The sequence below is a fragment of the Nuphar pumila genome, chromosome 4 (assembly GCF_984573655.1).
Source record: "Nuphar pumila chromosome 4, dmNupPumi1.hap1.1, whole genome shotgun sequence".
Lineage (NCBI taxonomy): Eukaryota > Viridiplantae > Streptophyta > Magnoliopsida > Nymphaeales > Nymphaeaceae > Nuphar > Nuphar pumila.
In genome coordinates this window covers 112,910,010-112,925,643 of record NC_143252.1, presented here as the reverse complement: position 1 = coordinate 112,925,643, position 15,634 = coordinate 112,910,010, and the positions used below count along the sequence as shown (strand labels likewise).

At 41.8% G+C, this 15,634-nt stretch overlaps 1 protein-coding gene and 1 pseudogene across 2 annotated transcripts; both read left to right on the top strand.

The window, feature by feature from the left end:
* The first annotated feature begins 1,344 nt into the window (after window positions 1-1,344).
* Window positions 1,345-2,238, top strand: LOC149840625 (cysteine-rich repeat secretory protein 55 pseudogene; annotated as a pseudogene).
* Window positions 2,239-11,528: 9,290 nt separating this feature from the next.
* LOC149840624 (single-stranded DNA-binding protein, mitochondrial-like) lies at window positions 11,529-15,189 on the top strand. Of its 2 annotated transcripts, none has more exons than XM_090004506.1 (5): window positions 11,529-11,627; window positions 11,708-11,919; window positions 11,998-12,224; window positions 12,348-12,448; window positions 15,018-15,189. In XM_090004506.1, exons 1-5 carry the CDS (start codon window positions 11,570-11,572, stop codon window positions 15,092-15,094), a joined length of 675 nt encoding a protein of 224 aa, XP_089860632.1. In that variant the 5' UTR covers window positions 11,529-11,569; the 3' UTR covers window positions 15,095-15,189. The 2 variants fall into 2 exon arrangements, with proteins under 2 accessions (XP_089860632.1, XP_089860631.1); XM_090004505.1 differs by having other exon boundaries at window positions 11,557-11,627; window positions 11,989-12,224.
* Window positions 15,190-15,634: the final 445 nt, after the last annotated feature.

Genomic DNA, 15,634 nt, shown 5'->3' with positions numbered 1-15,634 from the left:
CCGACACGATTGCCACCCCTACTAGAACTAGCAGCTTATATTTCGACGGGGGATCAGGTGAAATCACATTGCACATTTTGAGTGTGCCGCTGCACCTGACTGCCCTCCATATTTTTAGTGGACTGGAATCACAATTGGAGACATATTTCTTTAAAAACTAGTAACAGTAATGAATTGTTTCTGTTTAAGTTTATTTTGACAAGTTGAATTAGGCTTCATATTCTTGAACAAGAGTAGATCAGTTCATATTGTATACACCAGATCATCGCATATATTCAATTCTCACCACACATCTCAAAGAGTGACTTCAATCGATCGAGATGACCGGGATTCAGTTGATCCTTGTCGCCGTTCCCAAACAGAGCCCAAAAGGAAGCTAGACATCCTCTCATTTGGATTAACTCTGCCATTCCCAGAAATTGATAGCTTCCATTTTTCCAAATCTATAAGCTCTCCTACTTCAAGCTTCCATTTGCATGACCTAATGGTCCACTGACCTCTTGAAAGTGAAAAAAAAAAAGAATCATTGATCGGATTGAGTACCACTCAGCTCAGTTCGGCTCATCATCATGAACTTGTTCGTGATCGATTCATATAGCTAGTGAACCACAATGAGCAGCTTGTTGAGCTTCAACGAGTTGAGCCCGAACACAGACTGTTAAGCTCGGCTTGGCTCAGGAGAACTCGTATAGATAATATATATTTTAAGTGCAATATAACAAAAGAAGAAGGCATAAAATATATCCAGGTATTTATACAAGGTGGGAGATATGATTCAAGTAGAAGTGGAAAAATGACTCTCTTTCAAATGGGCATGGGGCCCAGTGGGGCTGCGCAACTTTAAAAGCTATGACAGAAAGATCAAGGGTTGGATTTCAATAAGCCGGCATATTCGACTTGAGAGGATGAAGAGGAGCACAAGGGTACAATGGAAAACGGGTAATCCCTCACTGTGTTCGCCAATGACTTACAGGCGCGCCAAGTTTTTGAAATGAAAATTGGGGCGTCCCATTTGTCAATACCATTGGCCCTATTTGCCTTCATTCCTAGATGTCGAAAATTCTGCACTCAAGGAACAGTGGGAAACTGAGTATTGTAATAGACTCCTTGGCATTATCCGAAATAAGCAGCATAGTGGACCAGACTTGGTCAATCTAGTAGTGCTAGTAGTAGCAAAATTCACCTATATATAATACTCTTAAGGTCTATGTTTTTGAATCAACACCCACTGATTGCTCTCGTATGTATGCACATCTAGACCATCGACGATCTTTGAAAATCAACGATCACAAACCATCAACATGATTGACCCACTTTTGGCTTTTTCATACTGCAAATGAGGTGATGGTAGGTGCACTCCCGCTGCATTCTTTCTCAATCGATATGCAAAGCGAGGCCTACAAATTGGTTGTTTGGGGAATGAAGGTTGTCGTAATAGCATCATCCCACAAAACACAAGAGATGGGTTACTTCCTTGTTCTCCTTGTTGCCTTCCTCCTCCCCACTGCCTCTCTTGCCGACGACCCTCTCGGAAAGATGTGTTTTGATACCGGGGGCAATCAGTCGACAAGCATCCGCAATGTCGAAGGGATGCTTCTTTCGACAATAGCTAAAGGTGGCGGTTATGCTACCGCCATCTCCGGCCAGGGATCATCGGCCGTCTATGGCCTGTTGCAGTGCAGAGGGGATGTGAGCCTCAAAGAATGCATCTCCTGCTCACAGGATGCAGCCACCCAGCTCCGAACTCAGTGTACAGACCAAGCCGATGCCAAGATCTGGTACGACTTCTGCTTCCTGCACTACGACACGCAGAACTTCTTAGGGAAATCGGACTCTGGGTCTGGTATCCTTTACTGGAATGTCGTGACGGTCTCAGACACAGCCATGTTTGAGAGGAAGCTCAAGAGTGTCATGAACAGCGCAAGGGATCAGGCTCTCAAGCCTCTTAGCCGCGGGTTTGGGCGCAATCAGGTGAAGATGTCTCCTTTCAATGAGCTCTATGGTCTTGTCCAGTGCACCCAAGATTTAGCCCCAGCTGAGTGTGCTAAGTGTCTGGCTGATGCATATACCAACTTCCAGAATGCGGGGTCTTCATGCAAGGATCAGCAAGGCTGTCGGGTGCTTTATGGTAGCTGCTACGTCCGTTATGAGATCTATCCTTTCTACTTCCCTCTTTACTCCTCCTCTAAGCCCACCCCGGTTTCTCATGCCTACTTACATCCGAAAAAGAACCATTAACTGAAACTATGACGAAAGTAATGTAGCATGCATGTACGTTGCATAGCTGATAATATAAGAAATAAAGGAATAAGTGGGCCGGATTAATTATTGGTCCTAGATGATGTCTCAAGAAATAGAGCGGTGGAGGAACGTACTCGTTGATGTATCTTTTTGAATTAGTTCTTCTGAATGTGATACTCAGAAAGGTTTATGACGTGAATGCTTTGAGAACGGAACTGTTTAGCCATGAAGAGCGTATATATATATATATAGAGAGAGAGAGAGAGAGAGAGAGGAGAGAGAGAGACTCCTACATGGTTTATGTTCAAAACTAAAACACTTATAATTTTTTTTTTTAGTTGCACATGTTTTTTTTTGCTTAATCTTAACTGCAGATTGCTTATTCACTGAAAGTCATACCAGGTAGCATGACTGCCCTAGAAACTGTTTTCCCCTTAGCTCGCCCAAGAGCGCCTCTGCACCAGTGAAGCAGTTAGATCACAGGGGGAATAGAGAGCGGGGAGAACAGAGAGGGAGGGAGTCAAGAGGAAAGGGATTTGTGAGGGGAGAGAGGGCTGGACCTAAGAGGAAAATCCTTGGCTACGTGGCAAAATCCTAGGATGTTTATGGACGGTCAAGATAAACAGACGATAGTTGTCATCATTTGCCAAATGACCTGATCCGACTCCATACCTTGTTCATGAGTCTGATGTCCGGCCATGCACTTTAGATGGACAATCCTTTCCAAAACCCATTTGTTAAACAGGTGTGCTAACCCTTTTTCCTATCCATTACTCAACTATCCCAAGGCTGGATCGGGGGAAAAATCAGACTTTCCAAAACCCATTTGTTAGACAGCAGAAGCATCACCATTGGGTGGAAGGAAGGACTAGGACAAATGGCTTCTCATTCCACGACCCTTCTCCTGCGGGCGGTTAGGGTGGAATCAGACATGTTATTTTTCCCTATTCAGACTCTTATACCAAGATCCAATTGTGCATTTAAATCGGATTTAGATTTGCTAAATTTGATCGATTTTCTGATTTGGATTGGATTTAGGCAAGCATTTTATGCTGGATCTAATTTGGCGTTGGATCCAAATCTAATCCGAATCCATTCTTTACATGTAGAGAGTTTTTTTTTTAATGAATCCAATGTTACCACATACATTTGAGACCCAGTTTCAAATCTATTTCATTACAGCTGATTTGGATCTTGAATTCGGATATGTTGTTTGTGTTTTTTTATTTGGATTTGGTTGGGCATGATCTAGACTGAATTCGATCCATTTGCACCTCTACTTAAGATCATCACAGATTCACAAGGTTGTTTTTTTTTTTTTTAAATAATGAAGCTAAGCCGCTATCATGGTTGGGACTTCTGTTTGGGATGAATGTAGAGCTGGGAAACAAGCCGAGCTCCAGCAACGTAGCTCCGGGTAATCACAAACTGCGGTCAGAAACACTGTCATCCCATCGTCATACCCCATCTGAGATCTCTGATGCAACTAGTTTTGATCAAATCTAACCCCATAAAATGGATTGATCATGGTCAATTTGATAGCAAAACAACCTTTCATAGCATTTTTTGACAATAAAATAAGAGTTTTTAAATCAATAAATTTTGGCAAGTTTATAGCCATTTGATTTATGAATCATTAGAAAGTTGTACCCATAGGTCAGATTCGGCCATTCAAATGCTGATATTTACTCCCCCTAAAAAAACGTCGATATTTACTAATGAACCATCTAGATCACATCTATGGGCTCAAACATAATAAAAACAACTTGCATCAATGAAATCCTAAGATAGGGTATGATGATAGGGATGACTAGGGGTACACACGAGCTGAGTCTAGACAATGCCATTCGATCTTGGCTCCGAGCTCAAGCCAAGATTGAACAACATTGTCCAGATTCGGGTTCAGGTAAGGTCGGGTACCCCGTACAAACCCGACCAATTGACAGCCCTAGTCCCACACTAGAGCATACCCTCAGATCTGAGATCCAATGCAATCAAACACAAGAGGAACTGGAACCCATGATGTGGTTGAATACACTTGTAACCCTGTGTGTGTGTGAGAGAGAGAGAGATCAAAGTGCACTCTATTATGATACAATTTACATTATTAACTAGCATGAAGATTTTGCTTGAGACATGCAGGTGACGGATTTGAAAAGCCAACTGAATCAGTTCATAAGCCTAAAAAATAATATGACCAAGCAATTGGGATTCCTTGAGGCCCAAACATGGTTCCAAAACTCAGTGTACTATATAAGCATTGGTAACAATGACTTTCTTGCAGGGTACCCATCTGACAATGAGACCCAACATCTACTTTTTTTTTTTTGATTTATAACCTGAAGAAAACTGGGTGACCTGGTCACCCTGGCTCAGCCTGTCATACCTACTGTGTCACCGTGCCGGCAACATAAAACCCTTAGGTTAAGACTCCTGCCTCAAGGCCTATGCTAAGCGTTGGTTTGTGCAGAAGGGCGACCCTATGAAAATTGAATCTTGACTGTCCGTCTAGCATCAAGGTCCCACCTCACTAAGCCCACCCCCCTTGGGGCAGATCCTAATCCCCTTGCATTGTCAGTTGATCTTCAAGGAAAAAGGATAGCAAATAATTTCAAGACTTGTGATGCATTGAACTGCCCTACTTCAATGAGGCCCTAAAATTTCCTCAAAACTATGTCACAGGACGCACCATTTTGGTAGCATGTACCTGATGACACGACTGGACATGTGCAGACACTGGACACAAGACACTAACATTAATACGTAGGGCCATTGTTTTAATATTATTTTAATTTTTCAATGTTTTTAATAGTACTAGATATTTAACAGTCAGCTCATAATTTCATATAGCCGAGCTTAGACAAATCATGTTTATATTAATAGTTTCATGACAAATAAATAAATAAAGACATATTGATGTATATGTTTTTCCCTAAAAAACAAATATGTATATGTTTATAACACATTATAACTTATTTTAAAAATATACAACTAAATAACTAAAGAAAATAAATACCCTTTTATATGACTTTATTTAGATTAATTTTTTTTAATGATAAATAAGATGAATAAACACATGAAAAATGTATGCATTTCAAACACATTTTGTTGAGAACATTATGCATCCCAACCCCATGCATAAGTTTGATATTTGTATGGCCAATGAGAAAGGAGAGAGGAGAGATTTAAGGTTATATTTTAAGAGAGAGAGAGAGAGAGAGAGAGAGAGAGAGTTATATATGGTAACTAGAGTTTTTGAAAAATTACAAGATGTCATGTAAGAAAGACACTTTTTTTTAACTCTATAAAAAAGTGAAAACAAAATTTTAATGACATGATCATAAAACATGGCAAGGATGTCAATTTAGAAAAAGTAATGGAGCATCTAAATTTTGACACCACTATCCTTAAGCTTTTATAATATTTATTATTATGAATTCAATAAAAAATATATTTTTTATATTTTAATATCAAAACATAGTTTTTCAATAATTAAAAAATAACAGAAGATCACATTCACTTTCTCCTATTTTCCAAAAAAAAAATTGAATTTGTGTGTCAAACCCACATCATGCATCCTCGTGTATGCATATTTTTGTGACAGATCAAAATATGATTGATTAGAGATACTCCTTGAAATAAAGATGATGGAGTCAAATTTGACACAAATCTTAATTTTTGGGGCATTTGATTGCCTTGGATCTCAAACACACTTATCTCTAGCACAAACCCACATAGCTATCGGTGTATTTGGGGCATTTTGAGGATCTCATATTCAAGGATCTAAGGATCAAATCCGTCAAAATGCCTTTAAAAACTCTTTGCAAAGGATGGTCATTGAGAAATTTCAAACATGCAATTAATCTAATTTTAAATTTGTTTTTGGTATTTGCACAGAGTTTTACACACCCAAGATCAAGATCAGAGGCCTAGCTGCATGGCTCTGCCTACCGTACTTATGGTCATTGTCCTAGCAATGTCAAACTTCGTGGGCTTACCCCTTGCCCTGAGAGAGTTGCCACACTTTAGCTTGCACAAGAGGTGATGCTTATGAGATTTGAACCTAGATCGCCTGCCTAGCAGCCTAGGCCCCATCCTACTATGCCAAACCCCTTTGAGGCATCTCCAATTATTATAAACATTATTTTTGTTTCGGATCACCATGTTTTTCACCTTTTTATTTTTTATGTATATACCTCTTTGGCACTCTCGAATGCCCCAAAAGGCCTTACGACTTAAGCACCCCATGTATTTAGACCCTCTCTCCTCCTCTTGATGTATTATGCTTTCAAGTATCTATAAAAAGGCTTTTTGCATCCTTGCCTCTTTGCTCTTTTTGTCATTGTACATGCGTGTAAAACCCACATAAAAAAAAAAAAGATCATACCCGGGTCAGGTCCAGACCCGACCCAGGCTCATACTCGTTAGGGTTTTAAAACCCGATGCAAGGGCGAGGGTTTTTAGGAAAAACCCTCTCCCCTGTGCGTCGCACCCCACCTGTGTTGCTCTCCCCTCTTCAACCAGATAAGGGAAACCCTTGAGGGTTTCCCCATTTATCGCCTCCCCCGTGCCTTTAAGAGCACGTAAGGGGAGGGGGACGCCACACCTCCCTGCATTCATCCTCCCCTCTCTCTCGAGTCTCCTCTCTGCTGCTCTCGTTTCATGCGCACGATAGCACCGTCGATGCCGACCGTCGTCGTCGATCCTCTCCCAGGTACGCCCCTCTCCTCTTCTTCTTCCTCTGTTGCCAGAAGGCCGACAGGAGGTCGTCGACCCCCTACCGTGCCTCTCCCTTCTTCTCCCTCTCTTTGTCGTCTCGCCGGGAGGCCCATAGCCCTTATCGTGTCCTCCCTCTTTCCCCTCTCCCTGAGGGCTTGTCGGGAGGCCGACAGGCGACACACAACCCTTGTCGTGCCCTCCCACTCCCTCCGTTGTCTCGCTGGGAGGCCGACGATCCCGGCCACGCCCTTTCACTCCTTCTGTGTCTGTCAGAGGGTCGACGGCCCCCCCTGTCGTCCCCCTCTCTCTCTCTCTCTTGAGGTTTGCCAGAGAGTCGGCAGGGGGCCAGTGGCCCCTGCGGCACCTTCCCTCTCCTATGGGTTATCGAAGAGCCGAAAGGAGGTCGACAGTCCCCTTGTCGTGCCTTCCTCCCTCTCTCTGTGTGCGGGAAGGGTCTGGTAGGTGGCCCCTGCCACCCCTCCCTCTCTTGTTTGGGGCATGCCTGAGGGTTGACAGGTAATGGCGGTCCCTGCCGCCCTTGCCCCTCCTCTGTTGCCTGCCAGGGAGTCAGCAGGTGGCCGGTGGCTCTTGTCACCACTGGTCTCTCTCTCTCTCTCTCTCTCTCTCTCTCTGTTGGTCATCATAGGTCTGACAGGGGGGCTGGCGGCCTCTGTTGCTCCCTCCCCTTTCCCTCGCTTCGATGTTTTCGACAGGTAGGGGCTCGCCTCTACCGTCCTTTTATTTCCGGTAGGCAGGGGCAAGACCCTGTTGCTTCTCTATTCCGACAGGTAGGGGCAATACCCCTGCTGCCCTTCTATTCCTGTAGGCAAGGGCAAGGCCCCTGCTGCCCTCCTGTTTCAACAAGCAGGACTAACACTCTTTGTCTGACTCCCCTTTTAGTGGAACCAAATTGGTTTTCGCTTGTATTGTTTGGTAAAGCGATTAGAGCATGTAACCACGTCCAAAACCCTATGGTGTCGAATGCCGGATTGGGATCGACCCCAACTCAACCAACACTTGCGATGTGTCGATAATCATGTTTTGTTTATTTGCAGTTAGTACGATGAATCACGCTCTGGCTCCGCGGCCCGAGCCCCGTATCATCTATACTCGTAGGCGCACGCAGCTACACAACATCCCGAGGTAGGGGAAAGTCACACGAGGATTTTGGATGAATGAAATAAAGTTTAAGAATTCTGAGATAGAATAATTTATTTTGCATACATGCTTATAGAATAATTTATTTTGCATACATGCTTACATGTAGAACAATATAACTTGTGATTACATGTTTTGTGTTCTCTCGTTCCTACTCTTCAAAAATTACATGCTTGATGTATACTGTATGGGTATACTCACACTACAAGAAAAATGTGGATTAGCGACGGACGCTATCCATCGTTGATCCATCGCTAATGTGTTTAGCGATGGATTAGCGATGAAAAGAGTCTGTCGCATAATCGTAGTCGCTAAACTACGACATAATTTATCTGTCGCTAATTAGCGATGGATCATCTCTGTCGCTAAATAAACATTGATTTAGTTTTGCGACAGAATTTATTTCGTCGCTAAAGCATTAGCGATGGAATAAATTATGTCGCAAAACATCAAAAATTCATCACTGAATATTAGCGATAGATAGTATCCGTCGCTAATCCATCGCAAAATTTAAAAAAAAAACAAAAAAAAAACTATGAGGCGTGCACCTCATATGCCTTGAGGCGCATGCCTTGAGGTGAGGCGCGCCTCAAGCTGAGGTGTACCTCTTTAACGGCAGGCGGTGGCTCAGCCGCTGCGTGGCCATCGTTGAAGATGCGGGCGACGTTGCTCCAAACGGTGCAGGATCGGGCAAGGTGGGGGCATCACATTGTATTTGTTGGGCCCAGCAACATGAGCGAGGTGGGGCATCACATTGTATTTTGTGCAATACCATTGCACCTGATCCCCACTATGCAGAAAAGGGAGAAACAATTTCAAAATGGCTTTTTAACATGTTGAATACAAGGATAAATAACCTAAAAAATCAACCAACTTTAATTATGGTAACACAAACATGAAATTCAAACAAGTGTAATTATTTCAGAAATAACCAAATAGCACAAACAGAATTGAATCTCGATGAATAAAAGAGTCATTTTCTTATTAGCTTTATGAATAACTATAGTGCATTTAGAACCAATCATGACTAGCAAGTGGCAAACAATCTTGCCACTAAACTTTCAGGTATTATCCACCTTGGTAAGTTCATTCATAGCACCTCCATACACAATCATAGTTCCCTAATGAATCGGGAAGTGAAAAGGAAAGATTCTTATAGATATTGCTGAAAAGATGGGACATATGTAGAACATGTAAAGAACCAAACAATCATCAGTAATTAGGACTGTTACCATGATTTCAAAAACCAGCAAGAAGTAGTCTCAAAAAATAAAATAACCAGTAATACATGAAGAAAGAGCAGAGGTTTATCTACCTCAGGGTTCTCCTGCAACTTCAGCGTCTGTTGATCGACATATTTGCTTTTATCAGGAACAACAATCTAGGGATCAATGGGGCAAGGCTCCTCCCCAGGCTAAATAATTGGAAAAAAGAAGATGCCAATCATTCATACAGATCTATTTCTTAGAATACAACAGAAACTTGAAAAGAAATAGGAAGCAAAATCAATACATGGGGAACATGGTCGCATGAACGAGGAACTATGGCTCCACCAAGCCCAGTACAGCAAGGGACAGTCCTCACATTCTTGCAGTTCTTACATAACAATGTCATATATGTCGCCTTTGTTCTCGATGCAACAATTGAGATTTCAGAAATCTTAACAAGCTTCGAGATGTAGTCAGCCTATACAATACCAAGATCAAAATCAACCAACCAATAAAAGAATGACCCAAAAAAAGTGTAAGGCAATAAATGAATTTTTGTACAAACCCCAAGCGACAACATCGACAAAGGATCCTCCTTATAAGATAGCAGAATCTGCACATCCCCTATGTTGGGTTCTTCTATTTCCCCAGCTACCTTGGACCACAAACTCGCGCAAACCTCGGCAGTAGTCGTTTCAAACTGAAACCATCTAATCAACATCAACAAACAAACTAGCAAACAGAATGGGAGGCAAAAGGGAAAAATGGGTATCTTGAAGGAAATGAGCACCAAGGGTAAATAATCAGCAGGCTGCTTTCGAATCTTCGAAGTGAGATCAGCATCGAACGAGTCGAGATCTTCCATTTCGACAAGGAGGAATTTGGGATTTTGAATGAGACTCTCTCTAGGAAAACTCCAGGTATCCTATCAGTCGATTGAGTGAAAAAATATAGTAAAAATTAGGGGGAAAAGAAGATGGGTAGGAGAGGAAACGATCGGAGATCTTGATGCTGGTGAAGCTTCGGATGAACTCCTTGAACTTCATGAGAACAGCGTGCCTGGACTGGGAGCCATGGCGTTCCTGCCCTTCAGAGGGGAATTGGGTGTGGTCGTTGTAGAAGATGACACCCACGTCCCACCCAAACATGTTGATGCTGATCCTGCTCTTCTCTGCGCACAACCAACAATCACCACCCACAAAGCACAGAAGAAGAAGAAGAAGAAAAAATGGTAGGGTCCCTCTTCTTGTGTTTTTTTCCCTTTTGGTTATATATTTTCTGCTAGGTTATATTGTTAAGCCGATCGAAGTGGTCCACCACCACCATCGACATCCCAAGCCACTCTGTAACGAGAGAGAGAGGGAGAATTTCACGCCTTAGATTTGTAGGTTTAAATAAAAAATAGCGACGGAATTTTTCTCGCAAAATCCGTCGCTAATTAGCGACCGTTTGTTTGCTAAGAATCAAGCTTTTAAATAAATGTGCTTTTGTGATATAAAATTGTGATCTTTTGAGTTATGAAATTGTGACATGTTGAGTTTTTAACCCTTTAAAAACCTAATTACTTGCCATAATCACGTAATTCAAAACTAGTTTTCTACTAAACAAACCAAGTAGATCACATCCATAACAATTTTTTTTTAAAGGCAAGCTGGGTTAGGCAGACTCATACCAGTTATACAACTATACCATTGGGTTTTGAACCTGCAAAGTCCCAACACAAGGTGACATGCACTATCTGCTCTTACTAGACAAGTGAAGCACCGTTGGTATAGCATCCATAACATTTGATTTACAAAGAAATCAGTATTTTTTGAAGTAAAAAGTGATTTCTACTCATTGCCTTCAGAGAGTCGCACACTTAGGCTTGTGTAAGAGGTGACGCCAATGGGATTTAAACATAGACCACCAGGCTAAAGGCCCAAGTCCTATCCCACTGTGCCAAACCCCCTTTGGGGCCACCTATTGCTTTTGTTACAAGTTTAAACAAGTTTTTTTATGAGCACTGAAAAGAGCATGAATCAAACCTCTATCTCATCTCGTTTTCAAGCCCTAATTGGTTGGATTAGAAAAAAGAGGGGTTTGGCATGATGGGTTTTATAATATTCTTCCTGAAAATTTCAAATTTGTAGAAAAATAGCGTCCCGTGTCGTTTCGTGTCCCTGTGACATCTCCCGAGGAAGGGTTTAATTCAAGCAGCCGCGCTGTGAGAGAGAGAGAGAAAGAGAGAGAAGGCGAAGGCAATGGCGCCCTCCTCCCCTGCTTTGTTTCGTATCACTCGTTTCATCTTCAGGCTCTCTGGTAAATCTCTCTCTCTCTCTCTCTCTCTCTCTCTCTCTCTCTCTCTCTCTCTCTCTCAACCCCGAGTCCTTGATTTGCAGAGCTCTCGATCGCCCCCGCTTCTCATTTGCGGAATCTCTGCACGGCTCCTTCTTCCCACGACGTCGTCTACTCGCCGGAGACCGATTCTGAGATCCCTGAAACCACCATCGACAACCAATCTCCGTCCCCTTCTCCGCCCGCCGCCGGGGAGGACCCCCGGCGGCCATTCCCTTACCATCTCGAGAACGGGATGGACGTGGGAATCTACAAGGTATTCGCTCCCTCCAAAAACCCTAGTTTTCCTTTCTTCTATGAATTTTCGTGGGGTTTATCGTGGTAGGAATCGCAGGCGATCCTGGTGGGGCAGGTCGGGCAATCTCCGATACAGAAGAAGCTGAAGAGCGGGCGAACCGTGACGCTCTTCTCGATAGGGACCGGCGGAATCCGCAACAACCGGCGGCCGTTCGACGACGAAGACCCGAAGGACTACGCCGGGAGGTGCGCTGTCCAGTGGCACCGGGCCTGCATCTACCCTGAACCCTTGGGCAGGGTTGCCATGGAGCACGTGAAACCAGGGTGAGCTCGATTGCTTGCTCGTTCTTCGTCGGAAATCCCGCGATTTGCAGAATTTTATGTGGGTTGTCGTCTTCTTTTCTTCTTGAAATTGGATATGTGAGGTTGTTTTCGATTGTTGTATAGGTCAATTTTGTACGTTGAAGGGAATTTGGAGACTAAAATCTTTAACGATCCGATATCAGGCCTTCCGAGACAAATACGCGAGATTGCTATTCGTAGGGACGGTATGCTCTTCAAATTTTCTCATCGTTTTGTTTAGTCTTTGTTTGTCTCATGGAATTAGAATGATTCTTGGAGCGATAATGTGGAGCATCTCAACTTGCGAGCTGCTTTCACACTAACTACTTTATGTTGAAAGCTATTAGATAGTCCTCATAAGATTAGGGAATTCTGGAAAAAAATGTTCTAGTAATCATCTTGGTGCCTACAAGCTTGGCTTGTTTAGTTCAAAAAAACGCTTATATCAGATGAATTGGTTGTTGGTGTTTGTTCCAATTTTCACTGTGAGTAAAAGCATTAGTGTAAGGTCTTCAAGTTTCTCAAAAGGGTGAATTGTTGCAGAATGATTAAGAACGTGCTCTGCCGAAGTGTTAAGCACAGTGGTTGACGTGACTCTGTTTATGCGATTATGCTCTCCTCCCAGTTGACTTATGAAGAATGCAATGCTTGTATCCTAAGTGGTTCTTTCATCAATAGGTTTGAGTCTCCACGCTTCAAGTGTTTGTTAAAGTCTTAAAGAACAGTAGTACAGAAACAAACAAGAGGGTTGTGCAGACAAGGGTGGCAATGTTGGAGAAAAGATTGGATCTGCACTCAAATCCATCCCTTATGCCAATCTCTTTTACATGTGAATAAGAATGGCATTCAGATAGTCCAATGCTCAAATTGCTTTGCAAAGTGGTCATTGAATTCTCCATGTTGGTTATCCTCTTTTCCCTATATAACCTTCCCTTCTGCATTCAACGCTGATCATAGGATTGTTAAACTTAGTGCATTAAGTTCTGGTTTCTTTGCCCAATAACAGCAACCTAATGTCAGTGTGCAATGACTGCTGTTAATTGTGTTGATTGATCTAAATAAGTGTTTCTTCATCTTTCATTGAACTTTTTAATCAGCGGTATGTAAAAACTTAGTCGAGCTTGAGCCTAGACTGATTGAGCTTAGCTCAATTTAGTTGGACCAGGCTCGAGCTTAACCTCTGTTTGAACAGCTCTATTCTGGCTTGGCTTGGCTTCAATGGAAACAAAATAATAGAAGTGTTTTTTTATGACAACACTAAAATTTAGATGGTAGGATTGGAATTCTCGACCTCTCGGGTGAGAATCTACTGCCCTAACAGTTGGGGCAAGTCCCTTGTTTTTTATGGTTTTCGACATTACATATTCACTTTATACAGTAATGTATTAATAAAAAATATAGAATCAAGCTTTGCTGAGCCCAAGCACAGGCTTGGGCTCAGCAATCATTTAAGGAAATGGTTCTAAAGCTAGACTCAGGCTTTGCTTTTTCATGTAACGCTTGTGCTTGTGCCTTTGCATTCAATATCATATTCATTGCATGTTTTCTGCATCAGCATGTGTAAGTTGAGACAGAAATAACCCAAAAAAAATTTAATAAATAAATTGTGTTGGAATCTAAAGTTTTTCATTTATCCTCTGCTGGTATGTTAAAATTCTTCCTTTACATTGTGTTTTGTGACTAATTAAACAGCTGCTTCACTGTCAAATAATGAAAAGCTTTTTAATTTTTATGTTTGTGTCATCTTTATGAATCATTACCAAATTGGATGATCTTGCTTTCCCAAAGATATTTGCATGACGTTGCTTAAGATTTTTGTTCTTGATTATGTTCAGAATCATTCCCAGATTATCATTTTATCTCTTGTTTATTCGTTTATGATAATTACCTGATTCATTGATGTGCATGCCTGACTTACTGATGTTGACTAGAGAAAGTGTCATTACTGATATTAGAATGGTTTATTTTCATGGCATTAATATTCAGTGTACTTATTTTGTTCCAAAGCCGAAAGTCATCCTTCATAAGCAGTTTGAACTGTAGCATATGTGCTTTTTGTGTTTCTTTCACATGGAAGGGTAAATTAAGATGCTATGTTTTAAGTAAAGTTGAATTGTTGGTAACATTTAGTCTGTATACTTTTGATTCTGAACCATCTTTAAGAGATTCAAGTTACAAAGTTAAGAAGCTACATCAGTTTAGTCTACTTGCTAAATGAACCAAACATCAAAGATGGCGGATGAAAAATTTGCCTCTGCTTTCTTAGTAACAGAACTGAAGCTTGTATTGCTGTCTGTTTTTCTTCCTCAACTGCAATGCTGTTAGCTGAAGTTGTGATGGGCCTATTGAATTTAAATATTTAAAGTTAAACCATCCTGTTCAAGGAATTTGATCATTGGTGGATGGTACTTTGACCACATGTATAGACAATGAAAAGTCCTGATAAGTTTGTAGTTCAAAGTTAATTACCAGTGTATTGAACATCACAACTTGACTTGGGGGACTCTACATTGACTGATTTTGTCATTGGTTATGTTACATCTGATTTTGGGTTATTGTTGCATTTAACCAACTCCCTTAAAATCTTGATTCGAGAAGTACCTGTGTCCTTGGTCTCAGTTTGACCCAGCACATTGTGTGCTTTGGTCAACTCAAACAACTCGAGCTTGCTGGGTAACCAGATCTTAGGTGGATTTTGTTAATCTTGGTCTTTAATGCTGCAAATTAACCTGGAAGCTGGACTTGATTTTGATGGTCCTTGAATGGATGTTACAGGTCGAGTGGTATTCTTGGGTAAAGAAGGCGACATTGGTGAGCCACCTTCTGCAGATACAAGGGTTGGCTATTTTTAAGGCTATGATTCAAGCATCGTTAGAGGACGAGTTGTACTTTATTTAGACGAAAGTGACATGTATAATGGCTTCAATTTTAAGGCTCTATTTGGAAACTGGTTGCTGGGATGGGAGTTTATGCATTTGCTAGAAGCATAGTCAAACTGTCTTAGTGGTGGATTTTTTTAAAGTGGTAGCTGGGATGGGAGTTTATGCATTTGGGAGAGGAAGTGAGACCCTCTCCCCTTTGTATTTGCATTAAATCATGGATTTGGTATTGGCAATTACCACTTTTCCATATGCATAAACTCCCTCTGACTGTTTCCAAACGGAACCTCTCTCTCTCTCTCTCTCTCTCTCTCTCTCTCTCTCTCTCTCTCTCTCTCTCTCTCTCTCTCTCTCTTTTCTTCTTCTTCTTCTTCCGGTGTCCGTGTGCCCAGCAATAGAAGGAGCTCCACCACTGCAGAAGCAATTCTGTGTCCTGTTTTTGTTCAAAATACTGACAAGACCAAGGCTTATACTTTTAGCTACAATTATCATGTGGTTGATTTACCACTTTTC

Coding starts and splice junctions, on each gene's coding strand:
- LOC149840624 (XM_090004505.1), top strand. CDS start 11,570: ATGGCGCCCTCCTCCCCTGCTTTGTTTCGTATCACTCGTTTCATCTTC. Junction 11,628..11,707: donor TTTCATCTTCAGGCTCTCTG/GTAAATCTCTCT, acceptor CTTGATTTGCAG/AGCTCTCGATCGCCCCCGCT. Junction 11,920..11,988: donor TGGACGTGGGAATCTACAAG/GTATTCGCTCCC, acceptor TTATCGTGGTAG/GAATCGCAGGCGATCCTGGT.